This window comes from Crinia signifera, chromosome 6 (assembly GCF_055691185.1).
Source record: "Crinia signifera chromosome 6, ASM5569118v1, whole genome shotgun sequence".
In the NCBI taxonomy this organism is placed as follows: Eukaryota; Metazoa; Chordata; class Amphibia; order Anura; family Myobatrachidae; genus Crinia; species Crinia signifera.
In genome coordinates, this window is record NC_139222.1 from 222,550,700 (window position 1) to 222,576,823 (window position 26,124).

The 26,124-nt window shown below is 43.5% G+C and overlaps 1 protein-coding gene across 2 annotated transcripts in view; it reads left to right on the plus strand.

The window, feature by feature from the left end:
* Positions 1 to 26,124, plus strand: part of RUFY2 (RUN and FYVE domain containing 2) — a 46,691-nt gene that overhangs the window by 18,248 nt on the left and 2,319 nt on the right. For both annotated transcript variants that reach the window (XM_083148954.1, XM_083148955.1), the window contains exons 8-13: positions 937 to 1,002; positions 3,766 to 3,835; positions 9,248 to 9,349; positions 10,089 to 10,202; positions 11,043 to 11,207; positions 20,109 to 20,203. In XM_083148954.1, the coding sequence (XP_083005080.1) occupies positions 937 to 1,002; positions 3,766 to 3,835; positions 9,248 to 9,349; positions 10,089 to 10,202; positions 11,043 to 11,207; positions 20,109 to 20,203 (612 nt within the window). The remainder of the gene's footprint in view (positions 1 to 936; positions 1,003 to 3,765; positions 3,836 to 9,247; positions 9,350 to 10,088; positions 10,203 to 11,042; positions 11,208 to 20,108; positions 20,204 to 26,124) is intronic.

Consider the following 26,124-nt stretch of genomic DNA (forward strand, 5'->3'; position numbering starts at 1 on the left):
GTAACAAGGCAAAGTGTTTCTCTTTTCTTTTCATATATCTCTTTATTCAGCAGGCAAATTCGTACAGATGTATCACGGTAGTTTATAATACCAATTACTGTTATATAGGATATATAGTTATATATATATAATCTATAGATTGTAAGCTTGCAGCAGGGCCCTCCAACCTCTATGTCTGTCTGTTTTATCCCAGTTTGTTCTTTCAGTGTTGTCATCAGTTGTAAAGCGCAACGGAATCTGCTGCGCTATATAAGAAACTGTAAATAAAATATATTATATAGGAATTATACAGCATAGGAGGAATTTCAGAAGTGGATGAAACATACAGTACTGCAGAAGATAAATGTAGAGAGACCAGACCAGTCAGGAAAACATGAGGCTAACATTATAAAGATGTTTCCTAAAAAATCTATTGGCTTTATGTGATCTGTTGTATAGTGATGATAGTGGAGCATTTGAGCTTTTTTGTTTCATTTGGATTCACAAATGTTACACTGAACTGTTGCTGCTATACTTTGGGACTGCTTCATATGAGGCCTCGATTTACAGAGTCCACATCAGTCTGGCCCTTAGATGACCCTCTTTTATTCTTAATTTCTAGATTAATAATCAACTTTTACATGTTACAAAAAAAATGAACAAACATAACCATACTTTGGCCAATTTATTTGCTTGTACTGTATTTAATGCAAAACAAAGCACTGGGCATTGGATTGATGGGAGAACTAGAGCATTGGGGAATGTGGACGAAATTTGCAACACAATACATTGCCCCTATGGTGGCACAACATGTAAATCCCAGGCCTGCTTCCTATTATCACTTATTAATGTACAGTACTGCCCACTCTGCATGCTATGGCACTGTGCATCCAGCCATAGCTGTCTGTCATCTGTGTTTTTACAATTTTTCTATAACATTTCTCTCTCTTTTGTTAGAAACGTGCACATTTCTGCAATACTGGACCAGAAGAACTATGTTGAGGAGCTTAATAGACAACTGCAGTAAGTTTGGGACTTAGAGACAGTCTGTGTCAGAGAGGAACACGTGGCACATATGGGGAGGGGCCCCTGACTGCACAAGCTATGTAATGAGAGGTGCTAACTTGCTGAGGCTTATAGTTCCACACACAAAGAGGAAAGAAATACAGGTGCACTGTTTAAACATAAACAACACTGTTTAAACAACTAATGACCCTTCGACCTAGAACCATGTCGACCTTTTCCCATGTTGACCTAATGGTGTCAACCTAATGAATGTTGACCATCATGCTGTAGACCAAATGATCCCAACCCTTTTCAGCATCTAAAGATGTTCATATGAGTATGGCCTCCAACACAAGTGATTAAGGGACTTATTCTGGTTAGGTCGGTGCAACGTACATACGGTCTGTTTCACCGTACGTTTCCCGTACGCGGACGGTGAGCGTAAGTCCGCCCACAAAACAGCTGCACACGGATGGTCACAAACACCGACAAATGGGAGTGGCATACACTTGAGCGTACGCCACCGTACACGGACAGATCTCCTCTTAGCCACCAATAACTGGCATACAACAGAGCGTACGCCACCGTATACGGACGGGTATCGTCCGTTTTCCCACCGACATCTTGCGTATATCTGAGCGTACGCCACAGTGCACGGACTGGTCTCGCTTTTTTTCAATGGAAAACTCAGCGTGTGTCACCGATCGTTAGAGTGAGCGTACGTCCGTGCAAGGTGGCATACCTTTCCCATATATGGCACTGCAAATCTTGCCTTTCATCTATAATTAAGACAATTAATTAATTATTCTGTTATTCAATAATTGTTTTCTATTAACTCAATTGTGTACCTTAATAAACACCCTAATAAAACAACATTTTAACCCTCATTACATGTATATTTATTATGTTCTAATGTGGCATTTTACTGACTATCTATGTGTCCCCACATTGGTTTTACTTGTTATGTTGGTGTTACAGTGAAAAAGTTGACACATGTCGACTTCTGTGAATTGAGTGTCCTGCTTTTTAAAGTATACAAAAACACTTACTGAATGGGTGTAGATGGTTATAAAATAACTACCTTGACATATATAAGCAGGTCTTAGAATGAATCTTACCTAAAATTAAAACAACCTTAACATGTAGAGAACTGTAGAAAGATATGCTTCCAATGTGTTTGAGGGCTGTGTGTGGCTTGCAGGTAGTGAAATCATGGTTTTCACTTAATAGGCTGCAGCATTGCTTATTACATTCAGGTGTAGTAATCAGTGTTAATTAGCAGACCCAGGCGTCCGCTCTCATACGATATCTCTAGGGGAGGTCTGGAGCTATCTTTGGCATCTGCCTGTTTTTGGCCCAAAATGCACGGTGCGTTTGCCGATCGAGCGGTTGTAGCACCGAAAATTTTTGGTGCACACCCCCGTGTACGCCCATGTTTACACCCAGTTTTCCTCATTATTCCGGCCGCTCCCCTAAAAACGCGCAGATATAATGTGCAGAGAGAGTTAGATTTGGGTGAGTTATTTTGTTTTTGTGCAGGGAAAATACTGACTGCTTTATTTCTACACTGCAATATAGAAGTAAAACCCCACCCCAATCTAACTCTCTGCCCCACATGGTTTTGTCCATTTGAGAAGGAATTTGCCTTTGCGAGTGAACCAGAATTAGGGCCACAGTATAGATTAGAGAAAAGTAAAGTGCATTGAGACCTATGATTAAACAGATAAGTGGCTAGGGCAGTTTTCCCAAACTCAGTCCTCGGAGACACACTAACTGTCCAGGTCTTAATGATTACCATGTTTGAGCACAGGTGGCTACATAAAAATAACTGAGGCACTAATTAAGTCACTTGTGCTCAAGCATGGTGACTCGGTGATGCTTAAAACCTACACTTTTAGTGGACCATGATTGGGAACCACTGGCCTAAGGTATAAGCATAGTTGCCTACCCTCCTGCATGAGACTCCCTGAAATAACAGTAATCTCCCTCTCTCCCTCATTAGTCTAGGAATCTCCCTCATTTCACCTAACCCAGATTACTGTACAGTACATTGTTAAATGTTTTGGGGGAAAAGGAATGAGAGAAAGATACTGTACATTTACATGGGAATCATCAGCGCCATTTCTCTGCACATTACCATGTACTGTATAGTAGCTCTTACTAACTGCTTTGGGGCTCATCTACATTTGGATATAATATACTGTACATTTTAAATGACTATTTTAAAAGATTCCTCTCAGATGTAGCAGTACACACCCACGCTTCTACTGTAGGTGCCATGTTCACAATCTCTTTTCACAATATCTCCATATACAGTATGGAACTAGACAGGCCTTTTGGGTGGAGCATGACATGCCCTCTCAACCTGTTAATCTCCCTGAAACTCATTTTCAAAAGTAGGCAAGTATGGGTATAAGTGGGACCTTGGTTGTGAACAATGAGCTGACTCTGTACAAGACAGTTGGTTCCATACAACAGAAGACAGGTCAATATTTTTATTATTATTTTGAGCGCTATTAGGATTCCACAACATATTCTTTTTCTTGTATTGTCTATTTGGAGGGGTTGAACTATCCCTCATTGTTGTGATTCCCATTGCTGCTCTAAGCGCAGTAGGCACAGTAGAAAAAATGTTTTCTTTGTTTCTGTACAAGACATGTTTGACAATTCAGCATCTTCTTGCGAAGTTTGAACCTAAGTGAAGTGACCCCTGCCTCCATCTGTATCACACAGGAATGTAGTATCGTAACACACCAACATGATATTTCTTCTTCTCTGCAGTGGCACTGTGAGCAGTCTTCATACAAGAATTGATACAATGGAGAAGTCAAACACAAAACTTATTGAAGAGGTGAGGCTTTGGCACTGAATGGCTGTGAGGCCCCATAAAGACTGTAATGCCAGATAATGAACCTAGTGAAATTGATATGATCACTATTGGACATAAATAACATGGTTGTCCGATGACCACAATCAGTCAGTATGTGTAGTCACCCATAGGTGCGGAGAGGAGGTGGCGGGGTACTGATTACTGTGGCTCAGGCTTGTTAGTTAGTCAGTTAGGATAGGCTCAGCTCTGTCAGTTGCTGATAGGACATTCCATTGTAGCATTCCATTCCATTGTTAATTTCCTTGTGTGTATAGGTGTGTGTGTGGTGGTGGTGTGTGTGTGTGTGTGGGGGGGGGGGGGGGGGGGGGTGGACGCATCTCCTTTATTTTGCCCCACCCACCTTGGTATCTGGCCTTCACTAAGCTCTCGCTAGCCCCCGGAAATCATCATATGCCACACTAATAGACTGCAGTAGCCCCAGTGTTGATTGACTGCTCTATTCCTGTCAGATAGGTATTCAGACCTGATTGCAAAGCCCTGCGACCTTGTAATCGACACCATGCAAGACAGAAATCCTGCCCTGTGCAAACCTGCAAAATGTTTAGCTGGATCGGCAATTTGCTGCAAATTCATTCGGAAGACATCAAATAATTTTTCTACTGTGTGCAGTCTGTGCGTGGCTCAGGACTTACTCGGCGGCTGTGATAGAAGCAGTTGGATCAGAGCCAGAGCTGACATCACACAACTTCCCCTCAAGTGCCTGGGCACGCCCGCGTTTTCCCTGACACTCTCTGAAAACAGACAGTTACCACCAGTGGTGCAAGTAGGAAAAAGTTCTTAGGGGTACTGTGCAGCGCGCCGGAGGCGCGTGTCGAAAAATGGGCGTGGTCAGGGGGTGTGACCAGGGGCGTGGTCATATGACACTAGGGGGAGTGGCTGGAATATTGCATGCCGAAGGCACTTGGCCAAAGTTTACACAGTAATGCCTGTTACGCGTCACACACCCAATACATATGACCCATGCCATAATGCCCGTTACACATTATTCCCCACACCATAATGCTCATTACACCGCACAACTGATGCCCATTACTAATATGCCCACACAGTGCCAGATATGCCCCCACAGTGACCCAGTGCCAGATATATGCCCCCACAATGCCACACATATGCCCCCAGTGCCAGATATGCCCCCACAGTGCCACACATATGCCCACAGTGCCACACATATGCCTCCAGTGCCAGATATGCCCCCACAGTGCCACACATATGCCTCCAGTGCCAGATATGCCCCCACAGTGCCACACATATGCCCCCAGTGCCAGATATGCCCCCACAGTGCCACACATATGCCCCCAGTGCCACACATATGCCCCCACAGTGCCACACATATGCCTCCAGTGCCAGATATGCCCCCACAGTGCCACACATATGCCTCCAGTGCCAGATATGCCCCCACAGTGCCACACATATGCCTCCAGTGCCAGATATGCCCCCACAGTGCCACACATATGCCCCCAGTGCCAGATATGCCCCCACAGTGCCACACATATGCCCCCAGTGCCACACATATGCCCCCAGTGCCAGATATAGTGCCACACATATGACCCCACAGTGCCACACATAAATGTCCCCACAGCAGCACAACTCACCAGTGCTGGCTGTGTCCGGTCCAGTCAGGTCCTCTCCCCCCTACAGTCCCCCTCTGTTCTGCTTCCCTGGGGAGGGGAGGGGGAGGGAGCGCATCTCCCGTCCCTTCTGCCTGGCTCTCTCTATCTCGCGGGCTGGCTCCTGATTGGCTGCCAGCCCGCGAGCTCTGATTGGCTGTCGCCTGACAGCCTAGTCTGAGTGACACACTGCTGAACTCCACCCCACATGAAGTTACACATGGTGAGAGATTAGACATAGACAGCCAGCACCAGAGCTTCTTGGAGCTCTGGTGCTGGCTGTGTCACTATAGGGGGGAAGCAGGGGAGCTTTACACACAGTCTGATTTCGAATGGAGGGGCTGCAGTCATGCATCCCTAGAGCAGGAGCCGTCACTGTATGTAAAGTAAAAGAGTGAGTACCAACCAATAAGCTCCTGTCCAGGGCCGGTGCAAGGCACCAGAGCGCCCCAGGCAAGTCGGGGTGGGGGCGCCCTGGTGTCTGCCGCCCGGGTACCTGTCCTGCGGCGCTGTAAAGCTGGCGGCGGCGGCAGCGGGGGGTCCCTGCAGTCAATAAGAAATAACGAGCGCTATCCGCCGGGCTATGCGGAAGCGCTTCTGTTTTGGAAACACTGGCCGCACGCTGATTGGCTGAATCTCAGCCAATCAGCGTGCGGCCAGTGTTTCCAAAACAGAAGCGCTTCCGCATAGCCCGGCGGATAGCGCTCGTTATTTCTTATTGACTGCAGGGACCCCCCACTGCCGCCGCCAGCTTTTACGCACATATACGCCGCGGGACAGGTACCCGGGCGGCAAGGGGGGACGAAATACCGCCCTCCAGTGGCCGGCGCCCTAGGCAAATGCCTAGATTTGCCTAGTGGTGGCGCCGGCCCTGCTCCTGTCTAGTACTTTATCTCTCACCACTTAGTACATCTTCCGCAATGGGGGATGTATTGCAAATTACAGGTGCCCTAAATCCACAAATACAGATTAAAACATGAAGACAATCTTTTGCATTGTGTCTCCTGTCATCGCACAGGCCATTGTTTGGGCTTTTTTTGTGCAAAGCCTTGTGATTTGCAGAATGCTATATGTATATAATGTTGGTTATATACAATTAATCACACAATAGAGATATCAGCCCAATTGCACAGTTGAGTAAATTACTCAAATTTTAAATGTACAATTGACTTTGGCTGATTTGGCAGTGCAATTTGCACTTACAAATCTGTCTATAACTTTTGGGGGTTACTAATGTGAATGGAAGTTACTTGTAGCAAGAGTTAAACTAACATTTAACACAGCATGACCTGATTAATACAATGTGCTAAGGAAACACAACATATCATTTCCCAAAGCGTTGTATTGAAAGACACAGCAATACAATTGGTTGATGGTACCTTCACAGAACCATGCCCAGATGTCAGATAAATATGAAATGTGCAGTGTGTACATAATGTTCCTTATGAAGCCGATTACTGTTTGCATCCCAGATAAAATTAATGTATTTGCAGCGTCTTTGGTCTGAATGAAGGTAACTGCCAGTCACTTTCATAAAACCATCAGTGTTCCTGTGCCTCTTCATGGACAGCCAGGCTGCAAAGCACAGTGGGGGAAATTCAGCTTGCCCTCATGCCCAATTCTGCATTACTGGGGGTATGCATGTTATCGGCCCCCGCTGTATCCAAATAAAAAAATTCACACAGAGTCTTCAGCTCTAAGACACCCATAGCGTGAGTAAGAGAAAAAAAAAGATATTTACCTTTTCTGATGGTATCTGAGGCTCCCAAAGGTCTCCCATCCATCTTCCAACCGGGGAAGGAACTTCTGGGTGGCGAGGTGACTGCTGCTTCCAACCGGGGTAGGAACTTCTGGGTGGCGAGGTGACTGCTGCTTCTCGCGGGCTGGCTCCTGATTGGCTCCTGATTGGCTGCCAGCCCGCGAGCTCTGATTGGCTGTCGCCTGACAGCCTAGTCTGTGTGACACACTGAGGGGAGGGAGAGAAGCGCAATGCGCTCCCCTCCCCTCCGCTAGCAATCAGCTGTGGCGGGGCGGCGAAAACCACGCCCCCCGCCACTTACATATGCGCGCATGCGCAATAAACACTTTGGGGGCAGATTTGTTATGGCTGTACGGGGTACCGGCAGTATTTCTTTTAACGGTACGCCGTACCACCCTGTACCGCCAAACTTGCAGCTCTGGTTACCATCCCCAAATGCTGGATTCATGTCAATCAACTTGCGTACAGCCAGCGAAAAAAAAATGTGCAGGATTTTAGCTCAGGATGGCCTTGCATGCATGCACATTCTATCAATTATCGCCCAGCCTGTGAATTTGCAGCTGTGTGATCAGGTCTGAATAACCCCATTAGTTACTGTAGATTGAACAATGATCATTCAGTTTCAGTTTGATATTTTGTCTGTGTCACCAGTTTGATCATGTTGATATATGGAAGGTGTTGACATTTTAACCATATTCACATTATCAGTCGACATTGTGACTATCGACACAATAACTAAATACCATTTAAACACAGGAAATATTTCCTTTTATTGAGTTTAACAAGTTGTTTTTTTTTTTTTGAGGAAATTTCCAAAATTTTTTACCCTGTACATTTATTGTGATCTTCCATATCCATCCCACTATTATACCAAATATAAGTTCACTTTTCCCATTGCCTGAAGTACCACAGAAGGACCGATGGTAAATGTTGTAAAGTTTGCAGAGAGATAAAGTGAAGAAAGATAAGATACCAACCAACCAGCTCATTCTTTTAAACATAGACTAACATGACAATTAGGAGCTGACTGTCTGGTACTTTGGGGTAGATGTATTAAGCCTGATGAAGTGATAAAGTGGTGATAAAGCAAATGGTAATAATGCACCAGCCAATCAACTCCTAACAGTCAAGTTACAGGCTGGGTTGGAAAAATGACAGTAGCTGATTGGCTGGGGCGTTATCACCTTCCACTTTATCACTTCTCCAGGCTTTATACATTTGCCTCTCGATCCCTGCCCTCTTTATCGCTTTCCAAGGCTTAGTACAAACATCGACCCCAGAGTTCCTGGATTTAGGTAGTGGTAGAACCATTCCTGGGGAGGGACTCTGATTCAGTGAGTAATGGAAGTGGGTATTAACAATTATACAACTCTTCTTCTGCAGTACACAACCACTGTAAAGCAATGCGTTGTTCTTAAATTATACTAATATTATCAATGTATTTACTATTTGCTCATTTATTAAGATTATGCTTGACGGGCCAAAAATCACGTAATTCTACTTCCAAGTAGCTTTTAAAGCTTAACAATTACATCAGTTTACTCATCTTTTAATCATTTTCCTTATTTCTATATGATTAATATAAACCTTGGTGGGTGTGGTGTAGTGACCTAACAGTAGAGAGTCTGACGGTCACTTCCGGGCTCGCTCTGCTCTCAGTGCTGCAGGCTCAGTGACCCGCCACAGGATCTATTTTCCCTCTATGGGGGGTCGAGGGAGAATAGTCCCTGTAAGTTGGGATCCTGGCTGTCAGGCATTTAACAGTCGGGATTCCGATAACGGGATACTGACCGTTGGGAGGTCATCCGGCACCCAGCCTTGGTACAGCAGACACCAGCCCTATAACGTATTCGTGTGTATAGCTGAGGCATCCTCTTCTGTTGTAGAATGTTATTGAGGAGCCATTAACAGGGACATTTTTTTTTTTACTTGTTTTTTTATTTTTCAAATCATGTTTTAGTTTGTTTTGTAGCACTTAAAATTTAACATTTGTTGTTTGTATTTTAGTTAGCTATAGCCAAGAACAATATTATTAAACTCCAAGAAGAAAACCATCAATTAAGGAGTGAAAACGCCATGATATTCCTGAGAGCTCATCATCACCTAGAGGTACAGAATTTACTGTTACTCCTGCAGTGCAGCTCCTACGCCTCTCTGCCTTTCTCAGGCCACAGGGATAGGTGCCTACCCTCCTGTATTCTGCAGGAGACTCCCTGAAATAGCAGCAATCTCCCTCTCTCCCTCATTAGTCTACCAATCTCCCTCATGTCACCTAGCCCACATTACACTGTTACATTTTTTGGGAAAAAAGGAACGAGAGATAGATACATTTACATTGAATCATCAGCACAATTTCCCAGCACTTTACCAAGTATAGTATCACTTACTAACTGCTTTGGGGATCATCTACATTTGGATATAAGTAATTGTAAAAGATTCCTCTCAGATGTAGCAGTACACACCCACGCATCTAGGTGCCATGTTCACAATCTCTTTTCACAATCTCCATATATGGAACTAGACACGCCCTTTGGGTGGAGCATGACACTCAATGGGGCACTTTGCAAAATGCTACTACCAACTATAATCTCCCTGAAACTAGTTTTCAAAAGTAGGCAAGTATGGGCCACAGCGATGGGTGCTGCTAGGACGATCCTCATAGGAACACCCAACCCCTGCTCTCTTTTCTCAGAGCAGTCTACTGAATAATGTATTTTTTGTTATTAATCTAATATTAAATGAGTTTTAAACACATTGTAAATAGTTTTAAAGTTCTAATTCATTCATATTAAAACAATGCATTTTAGCTGTTTCTAAATATATATACATTTCTGTGGTATATACACAGGCCGCAAAGGCTGGCATTGAAGCTGAACAGATGTACAGACAACATTCAAGACATGGACTGAGTGAAATCTTTACTGACATATGTACTCATCATGAGGAACTGCAAATGAGACAGGTGGGTCTAGTGTAGCATGGTGTACCACAGAATCCTGCCTGTGTTACTATTCCCGTTCTAGCACATACAGAAAATCAATAAAAGAGCACTTTGAGGCTTTTGCACTTAGATGAGGACAGTGTTTCAGCAGTTGCTGTAGCTTACACTGCAAGGAAGCTTTGCAGCGACTGGGCCATCACTGCTGACTACAGGAAATACAGTATCGATTCTGATATCAGCGTAATGTAATATGCTTGGGTTATTTCTATTGATAGGTAGCTGCTAGATAACTGATTTGTATTATTTTTAATTAGCAAAAAAATGTGAAGATGTAGTGACAGAATATTATCAGAATTTTAGGATACATTTGTAGAAAAAAAAACACATTACATTCTCCATATATGTACAGCAGACATATGGGACCTCATTCTGGTCCATTCGCACCGACCAGGGCGCGTGGGGCGGCGGGTGGTAGTCACGCCTCATGGGAACACCCAGCGTGTCATGGGCGTTCCCATGAAAGTGCTGGACGTTCTGATGTTAATGGACTGATGATGCGGGTGCCGGGCAGCTGACATCACCGGATGCCAGCTGCCCGCTGTGTTCCGATCCAGGGCACACGCTAGCCTAAGACACTTGAGATCATCTTAGATTTGCATGTGCGAACTTTGCAGCGCTGCGTGTCAACCAGAATAACCTCCATGGTGATTTTGGGCCAACTACACACATTGCAATTATATAGTAAATTAGTAAATAGAAAGAACTTACAACACTATCTACTGGCCATGAGTGGTAATGCAGTAGCCCTTTCTCTTTCGTTATGCTACCCTGGAATCCTTACAATGTTTTACCCTCATAAAGGACTCAGAAGCTGATCTTGTGAAAGTAAGGGTGCAGCATGAAATGGAACTTGCCGTGAAGTTGTTGGAGAAAGACATTCACGAAAAACAAGATGCTCTCGTTAGTCTCAAGGAGCAACTGGAGGAAGTGAAGGCGATAAACTTTGATACGTATCAGAAAACGCAGGTATGACATAGTCACGGCTCCCCCATCCTCCGTACTTCCTGGTTTGCTACAATAGTAACTGTCTGGCAATGGCTTCTAGCATTTCAGATCTTAACCCTTTCAGTGCCAAGTGAATTTGTCAAAAATAGGTGTCAAAATTGTCAAGCAAACATTTGAATCCATCATAATGACACAACATTTTTTACTTGAATTTATATAACAAATGTGAGTGAATCTGACATTTTTAGTGGATATTTTGCACATCTCTCACAGAGATGTTGGCACTCAAAGGGTTAAAGTAGAATGTCTGCCTTCGGCAAAACTGTTAACGGTACTTGTGTCCTAGCACAGCGCCCATCACATTGCAGACCATAAGGCATACGATAGTATGCGATGTGATGTTACGCGATGGCAGGCGATGTTATACAATTTAAACTTGTATACCATCGCATTGTATGCCATTGTATCGCATATACAATGGTATGCGATTTAAAATTGTATAAGCACCCTAATGGGTTTTTCAATGTTAAAAGTGCCCCCTATAAGATAATTAACCGTGATGGGTGCTTAGTATGTTAAAAGCACCCCCACTATCAACACCAACCCGAAGCGTGGTGAGCCCGCGAGGGGGCGGCGGTACGCGTCCTCCGACCCTTTCATCCCCTCACTATCCAAGTCGGTGTGGAGTTGATTTTCTATAGTGTGGCGAGCGTAGCGAGCCACCAAGCACGAAGCATGGCAAGCGCAGCGAGCCCCGCGAGGGGACGCGGAATACATGATAAGTAATACCCGTCCCATTGCGGGGCTCGCTGCGCTTGCCACGCTTCGGGCTCGGTGGCTCGCTGCGCTCGCCACACTATATAAAATCAGCTCCACGCCGACGTGGATAGTGGGGGTATGAAAAGGTCGGAGGACGCGTACCGTCGCTCATCGCGGGCTCACTGCGATCGCCACTCTTCGGGTTGGCGTTCATAGTGGGGGTGCATTTAACATTGTAAGCCCCCATTAGGGTGCTTATACAATTAAAAATCGCATCGCATCGGAGTGTATGGCATGCGATGGGATGCGATTATATGTCGTACGACTTAATATCGTGGGCGCCGTGCTAATACACAAGTACCCTGTTAACATATTGTGGTCTAGAGATTGTTTTTTAATCTTATTGAACATGTGTGTGTGTGTGTGTATACTTCTGTTTACTGGATATACTGGAGGAATTAACCCCTCATGTTGCATGTTGGTGGCACGAGAGCAAGTCAGCTATTTGCAAAGCATCTAAGTCCTGAGTGACGGGTCTTCCTTCTTCTGTGTGTGTGTGTGTATATATTTATATATATATATCATGTAGGGTTGGACACACAACACTTTCCAATGCACAAATGACCGTGCCCGGTTTTATAAAATCATAGTAGACATATCATCATATCCAGCAAATAGAAGGATAAACCAGCACCAGTCTTTTGAACCATGAACAAGTGAAATATTTAATGAAGCTCGCAGGCTTCAATGGTAAAAGGCAAAACAGCTTGAACAATCACATGGCAAAAATGTACGTTACTTGTACTGTCCCATTCTGGACGGCAGCCGTTTCAGTGTATCTACACCTTTTTCAACAGAATATAGCCATTACACATGATTTTAGAATGTAAGCTCTCACGAGCAGGGACCTCTTACCTCATGTGCTTATCCTTTCTTACTTCAGCAGTCTTCGACTGCACCAAAGCATGCTGTTTGCTGCCACTTTGATACTTGAGACTTATGTTGCAGCAATCGGCTGATGTTCCTATAATCATTTACCCTGTATTGTCTTCAACTGTAAGTTACTGTTTTCCAGTTTGATTATGTGTACTCTGTAACTGGGTGCTGCGGAACCCTTGTGGCGCCATATAAATAAAGGATAATAATAAATCACTAAGTGCCCGCTAGATATAGAACACATAATTACCTGCACCCGGGCATCATCATGTAGTCTGGGAAACTCATTACTCCAGTCTCTGCAAGCCACCGCACACGTGTCCGGCGCACCGAATATGAAACCGGGAAACGGATCAGATGTGCCAGGACCTGTGTGCTGGATGTATATATATACACACTACCATTGTCACCCAAACAAATTCGTGTTTTACATTTATTCATCAAATGAGTTGCAAAATGAATAGAACATACAGTCAAGACATTGGCAAGGTTAAAAATAATGATTTTTACTTGAAATAATAATTTTGTCCTTCAAACTTTGCTTTCGTCCAAGAATGCTCCTATTACAGCATTGCAGACCTTTGGCATTATAGCTGTTCATTTGTAATCTGAAGAAATGTCACCCCACGCTTCCTGAAGCAGCTCCCACAAGTTGGACTGGCTTGATGGGCACTTCTTGCGTACCATGTGGTCAAGCTGCTCCCACAACAGCTCAATGGGGTTGAGATCTGTTGACTGCGCTGGCCACTCCATTACAGACAGAATACCAGCTGCCTGCTTCTTCCCTGCAATAGCACTGGCATAATTTGGAGGTGTTCTTTGGGTCATTGTCCTGTTGGAGGAGGAAATTGGCTCCAATTAAGCGCTGTCCACAGGGTATGGTATGGTGTTGCAAAATGGAGTGATAGCCTTCCTTATTCAAAATCCATTTTATTTTGTACAAATCTGCCACTTTACCAGCACCAAAGCAGCCCTAGACCATCACATTAGGACAAGTCGGACTAGTCTATGGGCACCTTTTTTTTTACACTTATCACCTACATAAGCATTATTGGAGACCAAGTACACCAGTTTCATGGTAATGATATTTCTAGTTGGCAATGGCTTTGCAGCAGGATATTGTGCTCTGTTAGCTGCAAACATAGTTCAGGAACGGTCAGAGGAACATGACAAAAAAGGGGGCGACTTGGCCTCTATATAATTGCTGAAAAAAACAAGCCACTAACATGACTACCCAGAACTGCTGCTTGGTGCCAGGTAATACTGGACACCTTCAGAGGTCTTGTGGAGGAGGACCTACACAATATTAGGCATGTGGTTTTAATGTTATGCCCAATGGTTGTCTGTATTGTGAAATAAGTGGACACCTGCACTTACAGATGCATGGTGTGGGTGAGCCGACAGGTCCCATGCAACTCCTCTAGTGTCAGGTACCTTTTTTGCAAAAGAGTTTCTGTTGCAAGGTGCTACATCACCAGGAGACTTTTATATATGTAACATAGAAACATAGAATTTGACGGCAGATAAGAACCATTCGGCCCATCTAGTCTGCCCCTTTTTTTTACCCTTCAGGTAAACTCAACCCTTTTTACTATTTATTTCTTTGTAAGGATATTCATATGCCTATCCCAAGCATGTTTAAATTGTGCTACTGTCTTAGCCTCTACCACCTCTGATGGGAGGCTATTCCACTTATCCACTACCCTTTCTGTGAAGTAATTCTTTCTAACATTTCCCCTGAACCTTCCTCCCTCCAGTTTCAGTGCATGTCCTCGTGTTTTATTACTTCTTTTCCTTTGAAGAAAATTTCCCTACTGTACTATGTTAAAACCCCTGATATATTTGAAGATTTCTATCATGTCCCCCCTTTCCCTTCTCTGCTCCCAACTATACATGTTAAGATCTTTTAGTCTATCCAGGTAAGTTTTGTGATGTAGGCCATGAACCATTTTAGTTGCCCTTCTTTGTACACTCTCCAATGTATTTATATCCTTCTGAAGATATGGTCTCCAGAACTGGACACAGTATTCCAGATGAGGTCGTACCAATGACCTATAAAGTGGCATTATTACGTCTTTTTTTTTATGCTACTGATTCCTCTGCCAATGCAACCAAGCATCTGACTAGCCTTCCTCACTGTTTTTTTACATTGCCTCCCTGCCTTTAAGTCACTTGAAATAGTGACTCCTAGATCTCTTTCCTCCTCAGTAGTTTCCATTATAGTACCCTTGATACTATATTGAGCCTTTGTGTTTTTGAGTCCCAAGTGCATAATTTTGCATTTTTTAGCATTAAAATGTAGTTGCCATTCACTTGACCAATTTTCAAGTTTACTTAGATCATCAGTCATTTGATTTACCCCTCCTGGTGTGTCTACTCTGTTGCATATCTTTGTGTCATCTGCAAAAAGGCATACTTTTCCTTCAATACCATTTGCAATGTCACTAACAATGATATTAAAGAGCACTGGTCCAAGTACAGATCCCTGGGGTACTCCACTGGTAACATGTCCCTCCATAGAATGCACTCCATTTACTACAACTGTCTGTTTCCTATCCTGCAACCAGGTTCTTATCCATTTAATTGTTTTATAATCCAATCCCACACTTTCAAGTTTATTTAGCAGCCTGCGATGTGGGACTAAAGTCTAGATATGCCACATCTACAGCCCCGCCCTTCATCTAGTATTTTGGTCACGGAGTCAAAAAAGCCAATGAGACTTGTTTGGCATGATCTCCCTGCAGTAAAACCATGCTGTTTTGGATCCTGTAAATTGTTTAATTTAAGATATTCCACTATTTTTTCTTTTAATAGAGTTTCCATTCATTTCCCTACTACCGATGTAAGGCACTGGTCTGTAGGTTCTTGCTTCTTCTTTGCTTCCACTTTTGTGCAGTGGAACTACATTTGCGTTTCTCCAGTCCTCTGCAACTGCACCTGTATCTAGTGACTGGTTGAATAAATCTGTTAATGGCGCTACCAACACATCTTTTAGTTCTTTTAGTATCCTTGGATGCACTCCATCTGGCCCCATTGATTTATCCACTTTCAGTCTTGAAAGTTCTGTTAGGACTTTCTCCCTAGTAAATGTACTTCCATCTACCTTATTTTTATGAATGTCCTTGAAACTTAACTGTGGTCCCTTCCCTTCTCCTTCTATAGTGAATACGGAGCAGAAGTAATTATTTAGATGATCTGCAATTGCCTTGTCTCCCTCCACCAAATTCTCAGTATGTAGATCACTGTGTCTGTATAATGATGTGTTAGTGATGTGAAACTGAGATGCTTAACCAACTTGCTACATTGGGTTAAGTGGTAGATCCACTTGGGTCCTTGTTACAGAAGTTTGACTTTCATTATCATTACCAAGTCAGAGGTGGTCTAGGACCATGCTGTAATAGGCTTGGTAGAAATATTGTTACAGTACTTTGTGAAGTGCTGGATCACAGGTTTACCAAAGAGCCTTGTTCATTATTGTCATCATAGGGGCAGCTCTTTTACTTTGGAGAACAGCTACTGTCACAGGAACTTCTGTACAGGTTAGCTGTGACAAATTGTAACTACTCTACTTGCCAATCCTACCTATGAGTGCAAGAAATTAATTAGCCACAACATTACAGAGGGGTATTTCCAATGTGTGGCATTTCTCCAATACGTTAAAGTTCTCAGCTACCAGCCATCTGACTTTCCTTTTGATCTGCAGCATCCCCAAGAGGTTTTTTTTAAACGTATATTTTACTAGAATAGCCAAAGACAATAACAACAAAAAGGGCAGTACATTATAGTAATGTTAAGAAAAGAGCAAAACATATAGACAAATAACTGGCCAACATATAATAGCCTTACAAATATGGCTATTAGTTTTCAATTGTATTAATTCATTAACAAAATATAATAAATAAATAATAAAAAACATATTATATCTTTATCAGACATATGTACTATTCATATAAAAAAAAAAAAGAGTTTAGAAAAAACTGGAAAAAGGGAGGATGAAAGAATAGAATTTTTTTTTTTTTTAAATAAAAAAAGGACACTACAAAGCTAAATGGGTCTGGTGTGAGACCAGCTCACTCCTGGCCAGGTATTTGCCCCAAGTTTTATAATGGTATGGTCCATCCTCTGGGAAGGCAATTTATGTCAGTCACAAGGAACTTGCTGTAAATTATCTGCTAATAACTTCTGGAAGTTAATACAAATATGTATGCCAGTCAGAACCTTAATTGATTACTACCTTGCAACCACTTGTTCAGAATATGTTATGAGAACTGTAGGTATCAATATCATTTTGTTTCCAGTGTAATACAAAATATACATAGTAGCATTTATGACAGCATAATAATGAATACACAGTTGCAAATAAAATGGACATCTTTACATCACACCCCTGCAATAGCATTGGCAACATTTAAAAAAAAAAAAAAGGACAGGAAAGTGCATACGGGGGTAAAAACATTTGTTTTTAGTAAATATATTGTAATGATATTGTCACCAAGTGTCAGCAACAACCCATGCAATCCACTCATGCAAAGAAATCAAACTATAGATGTTCATAAATTAAGTTGTGTGCAGTAAAGTGAAATGAAACAGGGAAAAGTTTTGAACAAGCTTAAGGCTTATACACACTGGGCGATATTGATCTAAAAGCGTCCTGCTTATGGAAAGCCGTCCACCCCCATAAAAATCTCTGGGCCGGGTGAAAATCATGCAATGTGTATGTACTGAGCGATTTTCGAGCCAACGATTTTCACTACATTGCAGGCGATACATGCTGGGCAAAAACACCCAGTGTGTATGGACCTTTACTGAGATGTATTCAATACTTCGTACAAAGGCCTTTGTTGGCAATGACAGCTTCAAGATGCCTCCTAGTCACATGCATTGCTCAGGTGTGATTTTGGCCCATTCTTCTACCCCACAGGTTCCCAAAGTCGGTCCCCAGGACCCCACACAGTGCATGTTTTGCAGGTTTCCTCAAGAATCACAAGTGAAATAATTAGCTTCACCTGTGGATCTTTTAAAATATGTCAGTGAGTAATTAATGCACCTGTCGGGTGACCTGGAAAACGTGAACTGTGTGGGGTCCTGAGGACCGAGTGTAAGAACCACTGTTCTACCCTGTTGTTATGGTGTTTTGGGGGTGATTGGCAGTGCCATTTCTCCTCCAAACATGGGCTGTATTATAGCCTTCAAATAGTTCAATTTTGGTCTCATTTGACCAGGTTATACTCTCCCAGTATTTTACAGGCTTGTCCAAATGTTGTGCAGCAAACTTTCAATGAGCTTTGAGATGCTTTTTGTTCTGTGGGGAGTGAGCATACAGGCCATAGTGGTTGAGTGCATTACTTATGGTTGTTTTTTTTTAAACAATAAGACCTGCTAATTCCATCAGATGATCTCCACAAGTGGTCCTTGGACAACTCTTCTGACAATACTTTTCTCCCCTCTGTCACAAATCTTACGAGAAGCATCTGGTCGTGGCCGGGTTATGGTGAAATTATGTTCTTTTCACTTCTGACTTATGGGCCCAACAGTGCTCAGTGGAACATTCAGATGTTTAGAAATTCTTCTGTAATTAATGCTTTTTGCTTTTACCAATCACGAGATGTTTCTTGTGTGATACCTTGTTAATGAGACACCTTTTTTATAGGCCATCAGTTGAGACTGAACATCTTCTATTAATTTGCACTGACAAGGGGCATGATTGCTGATTACTAATTACTGATGTGTACATCTGCACTATTCTATGTGCGGTTGTATAGGTTTGTGTTTTTTCAAATGCTAAATATTTGTATTGTGGCTTTAAAAAAAACCAATGGGCTGGATGTAATGGAGTCTGAGTTCGGCGGCGGACAATCATTTATAAGGCAAAACCATGTCTTGTAAATGATCATCCCTTTACATACGTCCGAGTTCAGGCGGATTCCCGTGCGGCCGCCAAACTTGTACTTCATTACATTGGGCCCAATATGTATGATACATCACCAAAGTACAACAAATAAAAGTCAGATTATAGTTGGAGACAGTATACAGTCTTGTAAGGCTCTATCCTTGAATAAATCACGTATGAGTTCTGGGCTGTTTGCAGGAAACCGTATAACCAACTTTAAAAGTTAGAATATATGAAGTGGTATAGACTGACTAATGCTGCTTTCAGACCGCAAAACTGGCTTTGACCCTGTATTTGGAAACGTTTCCAAAAACGGGTCTGCCAGGTAAAACCCCTTTCACACCGCATCTCTTAAACGGTGCCCCCCCTCCCCCGGGGGTTAACACCCCCAAATCCCCCCCACCCCAGGGCTAACAAACCCCCCCCCCCCCCCCCCCCCCCCTGTGCAGCCGGTACCTCCGTTGCGTGATCCGGCACTGCAGTTGGTCGGGGAAGCACTTACGAAAAAAAAACGTCTTTCAGAAAATGGCTGCCCCATAGGAAAACCAGTTTAAAAAAAAGACAGTTTTTTAAAACAGGTTTTCCTATGGGGCAGCCATTTTCTGAAAGACGCTTTTTTTTCATAAGTGCTTCCCCGACCATACTTCAATGCCGGGATCCACAACGAAGGTACCGGCTGCACGGCGGGTGTCGACACACGCGCCGCGTGGGGGGGGGGTGTCGACACATGCGTGGGGGGGGGGGGAGGCGGGGGGCGGCTCCAGTGCTGCGAATATTTAATAAGTGCTCATTAAATATTCGCTGCTCTGAATTTAGGACCCAGCTCATTGGCTGGGTCCTAAATACCGTTTCAGACCCGATTTTGATGCAAAAATACTGGGTCTGAAACAGGTAGGACCCTCCATTTTAACCGTTTTACAAAATCGGCTTTTGTAAAACGGTTAAGGGGTCCTGCACCTTTCAGACCGCACAGATTACCGTTTTAAAACGGTAAAAAAACGGCAATATACCGTTTACAAAGTGCGGTCTGAAAGGGGCATAATAGGATTCTATACATGGTTGTATGTAAACCTGGGGTAGCCAACCCTAGTCCTCGAGAGCTACCAACAGTGCATGTTTTGCAGGTCTCCTCACAGAATCACAAGTGAGCTAATTAGCTCCATCTGTGTATCTTTTAAAATGTGTCAGTGATTAATGAGTGCAGCTGTGCAGCAGCTAGGTTGTCTGGAAAATGTGAACTGTTGGTAGCTCTCGAGGGCTAGGGTTGGCTACCACTGATGTAAACTTTTAATCTAGTGCAGGTTGTTTAATCAATGCTTCTTGATCTCCTTGCATAGCATTCAGTAGAGGATGGCAGGGATAGAGATGGAAATGAGAGGCTGGATGGGATGTCCAATCAAATGTCAGCTGCCATGAAACCTCAGGAACACAGGTAAGTGATGTATTATAACAGCATTCTATTATGACCTATTATTTGTAAAGCACCAACATACTCAGCAGCAGGGCATAGTGTAGATGAAGGTACATGAGTAGCATTACATGAAGAGGAGGTTAGTATGCTCGGTACTTATGTATTATCTGGGCGCCCGATTTTTTCATTGCATGCCATTACTTAAGGCATGCGATGCGATTTTTAATTGTATAGTCACCCATAGGTGATTTCATACCCCCACTATCCAACTATGTATGGAGAATTTTATATAGTGTGGCAAGCGCAGCGCGCCACCGAGCCCGAAGCGTGACGAGCGCACGCGGAATACTTAACATGTATTCTGTGTCCGCTCGCTTCGGGCTCAGTGGCTCGCTGTGCTCGCCACACTATATAAAATCAACTCTATGCGTAGTTGGATAGTGGGGGTATGAAATCACCCATGGGTGACTATACAATTAAAAATCGGGTCTTTACAATGAAAAATCGCATTGCATGAATTGTATGCCACTATATTGCATGCGATGCGATGAAAAAAATCGGGCGCCCAGATATTACATAAGTACCGTATGCTCATTAGAGTTTACAAGCCATTAGCCTAAAAGGTGCGTACACGGTGCAATATGGTCACTGAACCATTATGGCTTATATTGCTCAGTGACCATATTGCACGTATGTTCTGTTTTTTTTCCCATCGACTTTTGACTGACAAGTCAGTACTGAATAGTCGAAATCACAGGACCATGCTCCTGCGACCATTATGGACTGACGTTCCTTGTAATTTATCGCCCTGTACATACAAAAACACAGGCGATATGGTCACTCAGCAACCACTAACCAGCGATACTGGCTAATATTGCCCTGTGTGTTTCAAAAGCTATATTATGTTTTATATATATTTTTATTTACAGTAACAGAAAATGTACATAAACAGTCTTCAGTAACCATAAAGAATAAATGTCATAGGTACAAGTACATGCAAGTAAAAAACATGGGTATTGACAACCCTGAGTAGCACAAGTGTTTTAGCTCAAAAATGTCAAATGAGTAACTAAGCCCACAGATCAATGGGTAGAGCGACAGAAGGTACAGTACTCGCCTAACAAGGAATCGTTTGTGCTGTAATATTCTGTGGGTTTATAAAGTTTGTGTAAATTGGTTTGGGGGATCAGAAAAGATGGCAGGGAGGAGGGGAGTGCTGATCATGAGTGCCTGGGCAATCCTTTAAGAAGAGGGGTATTTGGAAACAAGACGATGGGAATGAACAGTCACATAGATGTACTAAAAGTTTAGTAAAGCCCATTCACACTAAGCGATATTATAAATGATATTGCTCATTTTGTCCAGTGGTATAGTTTATAATAGTTTATAATATTGCAGTGTGTATGCTTAATATCGTTGACGCACGCCCCCCCCCCCCCCCCCCCCCCCCACACATGTCTGTGCTGCATGCTCAATGTTGCTTATATCATCAACAATGCATGCTAGGAGCACGGGGACAGCTGATGTCACTGAACAATATGGTTACCAATAACCTGTAGTTAACCTGCAATATATACTATAAACATAACGGTGGGGTGTCACGCTTGAACCATTGACCCTGGAAATCCAGATAAATGTTTCAAGAAATAGATAGTCCTGCGCAATAGTGGATAGAAAATATATACCATATGCCCCTTGTAGATTATGGGCATCTCCTCTTCTCCAATATAGAATGCTTAGTTTGAATCCTCACACACATAAGATATGGGGGGTTATTCTGGTTGATTCGCAAGGCTTCAAATGCACAGCCTTGCGAGTCCACAAGACGCCGCCCTGCAAATGCGGATACGCATGCCCCCTCTTGCACGCCGCATTCGTACCCACTGGCTGTGAATGGCTGTTTAACATAAACATCCATTCGCAGGCTGTGGGGGAACACCCACATCATTCAGTGGTCACCGACCATCGAATGACATGGAAGGCCCACTCACATCTAAGGTTACTCTGTGGTAACCTTAGATCCGCTTGGACATCCAGAAGGAAGTGGGCGGACAGCTGACTTCCCCTGGTACCCATGTTACTGGGCAATTTCCATGGGAACACCCTTGAAATGTTGGGCGCTAACCTGGGCATGACTATACGCTGCCGTTCCACGCCCGAAATCTTGGGTGCGTGCACCTAGCGAACAGTCTGTTCACCATAGTCGCACGCACCCGGCATATGCACATGTGCAGAAATACAGCTGCGCATACACATAACGTCGGTCCCTTTGTAGACGAGCAGCCTCTACGAACGGACCAGAATAAGGTCCAGGGAGTATCGAGGACCCGGAAAAATGGAGAGAGCAGAATATAGAGTAGTACCTTTTTTTAATAAACACACAAAGTTTAAAACATCATAAAATAATCTGAACAATGAATAAAAATGGATTCCAAAGGAAGGGCATGAGTGGCGGTGAGATGGTAACAAGTGCCGGGATAGCTCCACTCGGTGTTATAGCTGAGAGTCCCCCTTTCCAATGGTAGATGATCAGTAGAACAGCACCATCCCGTTTCAAACCTTTTGCTAGGTTCTTTTTCAAGGAGCAAGTATGTTAGTGTGTCCCCTCTGGACTAATAAAGGAGTGCAGATCCAATCCACATCTCCCACTGTATAGCGGGCGTGTACTTCCGGCCCCGACTTCCGGTCACAGCGTGCTTTATGTGGGAATGAAAGCGTTACTTATAATCAAGTTATAATTTGGATAGCACCTGTGTTTTATGTAATGAAAAGCACTAAGGGTGTAGAAAAAAAGAAAGTAAGTTAAAATAACTATTGGGCTGGCAGGGCTAGTGTGAATACTTGACACAGGTCATTTACTACCTTTATTTAGATGTTTGCCTCTTTTACTGTCTGATTAAATAAAATCTTGATACTTTGAATGATCTTTGGGTGAAGGATGAAATCAAGTAAGGGTAATGAGATTTATGATTTTGTTCCAGTTGTTATCTGTCCTGGCAAATCCTTATCCTCCTTTAGACTGAACAGTTTTTTAAGTTGACTTCCATGTTGAATCCAGGGATGCTTTCCAGTTTATTTTGGGGGAGTAGAATTTTGTGGAATAGTCCAAAATAGATGGTTTGTTATACAAATTGGATCCGGCAATAAATCCTTGGTTTTAACGCCATAGTCATGAACCTAAGGGAAATAGAGGACTATTCTGCTTATTGTATTAGTTGTAATAATGGTGGAGCAAACTTGAGGGAAATATATGACACTATTTAAGTCATGAGTTACATTAATACTCAAAGATCTGACCCTCAGACTTTTGTTTACTGCAGTTTATTCGCAGTGATATTTTGTGAGGAAAATATTTTCTGTTTAGCTAGATGCTGAATATTACCCTTGCAGTAAATATAACATTACTGTAATCGGTTACTATGTTTTTAGCCAGAATGTGTTTTGTCTAGGAAGGAATTTTCTAGCAAAATGTAAAAACCAGGTAATCCTATGACTAATACTTTGGTCACATGACCTCGTATTACTCACCTGTTGGTGATTAACTCTCTTTTATGATTTGGAACAATAACATTAATGCAGAAAAACCGCTTCTGTTAGTTGGTACAGATTTTCCAGTATGTGGGTCTAACCTGGAATGTGACTTTAGTGGAGAAATGTATTGTCTGTCAGTAACTTACTATTTATTTAACCTTTCCAACTTTAACATACTATTTTAGTATTGTAGCGGCAATAAAATGCTACTTGTGCCTTTTGTGTTAGTAATGTACTCTATATATTGTAGAAACTGGTGCCTATTTTGCCGTTTCAGGGTTTTACCTAAAATACAGAACACCACAGTAATGTGTGTACATCCCAATTAATGCTTTGAAGGGCAGTTTATTCTGGTGATTCAGATTTACAAGGAGAAATTAGTGTAAAACATACTCTACCTTTTATCCCTACAATTGCTATGTACTGTGAGGGATCAGATGCCAGGATGCCAACATTGCTTACAATGTCAGCAGCAGAATAACAACTGTTGGCATCCTGATAGTACGTTTCGGTTTAGGCTCTAAGGGGGTATGTATATTAGGCTGCAGGGAGGACAATTAGGGTTAGGCTGCAGGGGTGGATGGGGGTTTAGCATACATTACATTTTTTCAATCCCAGGAATCAGGATTGAAAACTGCTTAATCCCGGTATTGGCATCCCTAAAAGAAAACGCCCCCATACCCCACTTTTACTCACGAGGGGGATTGGGGCAGACGGGTGTTGCAGGTGATATAGCAGCCGGGAGGCAGTCAAGCGGGGGGGGGGGGGGGGGGGTGTTATGTGCCACCAGGATTGCAGCCGCATTTGGGGAGCACAGGGGTCGCCGGGAGTGCAGGTGGCAGAGGTGCAGCTTGCATAGCATGACCTATGACCAAGTCACGCTGCACAAGTCGGGAACAGCCGGGTGGTGTATCCACCACTGGCTGTGAGAAAAAGGTTTTTCGACTGTTGAAAAATTTGCCACCTACTTGAATACCCCCTTAGCCTGTTAACTGGAAACCAGGTGTCCGCAGTCTAATTCCAAATCCCTGGATTGAATACTACAATCCCAGGATTGAAATTGCGGACATTTTAGGGCCAAATCCCAGGATCCCGAGATTGGCCACCCTACTGGGACCTGTTCGTATTCAGGGGCTGGAGGACCCAGGCAGCAAGGAGACCATTTTTTCCCTTGGTGCTCTGAGGAAAAGGGCACTTTTTAAAGGAGAGGGTTGTTTCAGCCCTGATTTAAACTTCTTGTTCTTTTTTAAATGTTATTCTAAACTGGGCTGTTGGTGCCGCTGCTTCTGTGACGAGCTCCTAAACCACACCTGGGTAGCCGGACCTCACGGCCACTCAAACCAACATCTCCCGTCACTTAAAGGAAGCCACGGGATGGAGGCACAAGTTAGCAGTACTTCACTCAGTGGGGAACCGACAAACGTCTCACACCGCTAGACCACCAGGGACTTGAAGGCTGTATTCAGAGTGCATTTTTTGACAGCGGCCTATTGGTTCCAGGAGGGGGGGCAGATTAAGCCCTGTAACTCTACCCCCTCTCTTCACACACACACACACACACACACAGGAAATGGCCTGACCTGGATTCCCGCCAAGGGGGTTTCTCTCCTCCCCCCATTCTCACTTTCATCTCAGGACTCAGTTCCTCTTATGGCTTTCCCTCCTGTGGTAGCTCCAGTCATCCAACCTCAACAAGGGTTGCATGTTGACCTCAGATTCCAGCCTCCATAGGTGGGGTGCTGTGGTAGAGGATCACTCCTTCCTAGGTCACTGGTCATGACAAGAAACCTTTCTTTCTATAAACATAATAGAGCTGAGGGCCATCCATTGTGCATTGTGTCACATGGGATGCAGCTTTATGGCAGACCTGAAAGGGTACAATAAGAAAAAGCAATGGCTGTCGTATACGTAAATCATCAGGACGGAATGAAAAGTCAGGTAGCCATGAGAGAAGTCACTCCGAATATTACATGGACCGAATGGTTTCAACTGGTTTTGAAGGCAGTATACATGCCAGGAGTGGTAAACTGGGAGGCGGACTTCCTGAGCCACCAAGCGAGGGTAGTTATCATTCCGAATAGTGGTCCCTTCATCACGACATGTTCTCCCTCCTGTCTAACCGATGTGATCTTCTGCAAGTGGATTTGATGGCCTCCCACAAAACAACAAAAAACTCCCCCTGTACAGACCCAGGACAAAAGACCCCTAAGCGTGTCTTGTGGATGCTCTCTTGGCTCCATGGCTGTTTCAGAAGGTTTATGTGTTCCTGTCTGTTGCTCTTCCATGTCTGCTACGGAGATTAAAGCACAAAAAGGTGGTAGCTGTTCTGGTCACTCCCAATTGGCCCTGGTGTGTATGGTACTCAGACCTTCTCCGGAAGTCCATTGCTCCTCATAGCCTCTACCTCTTCG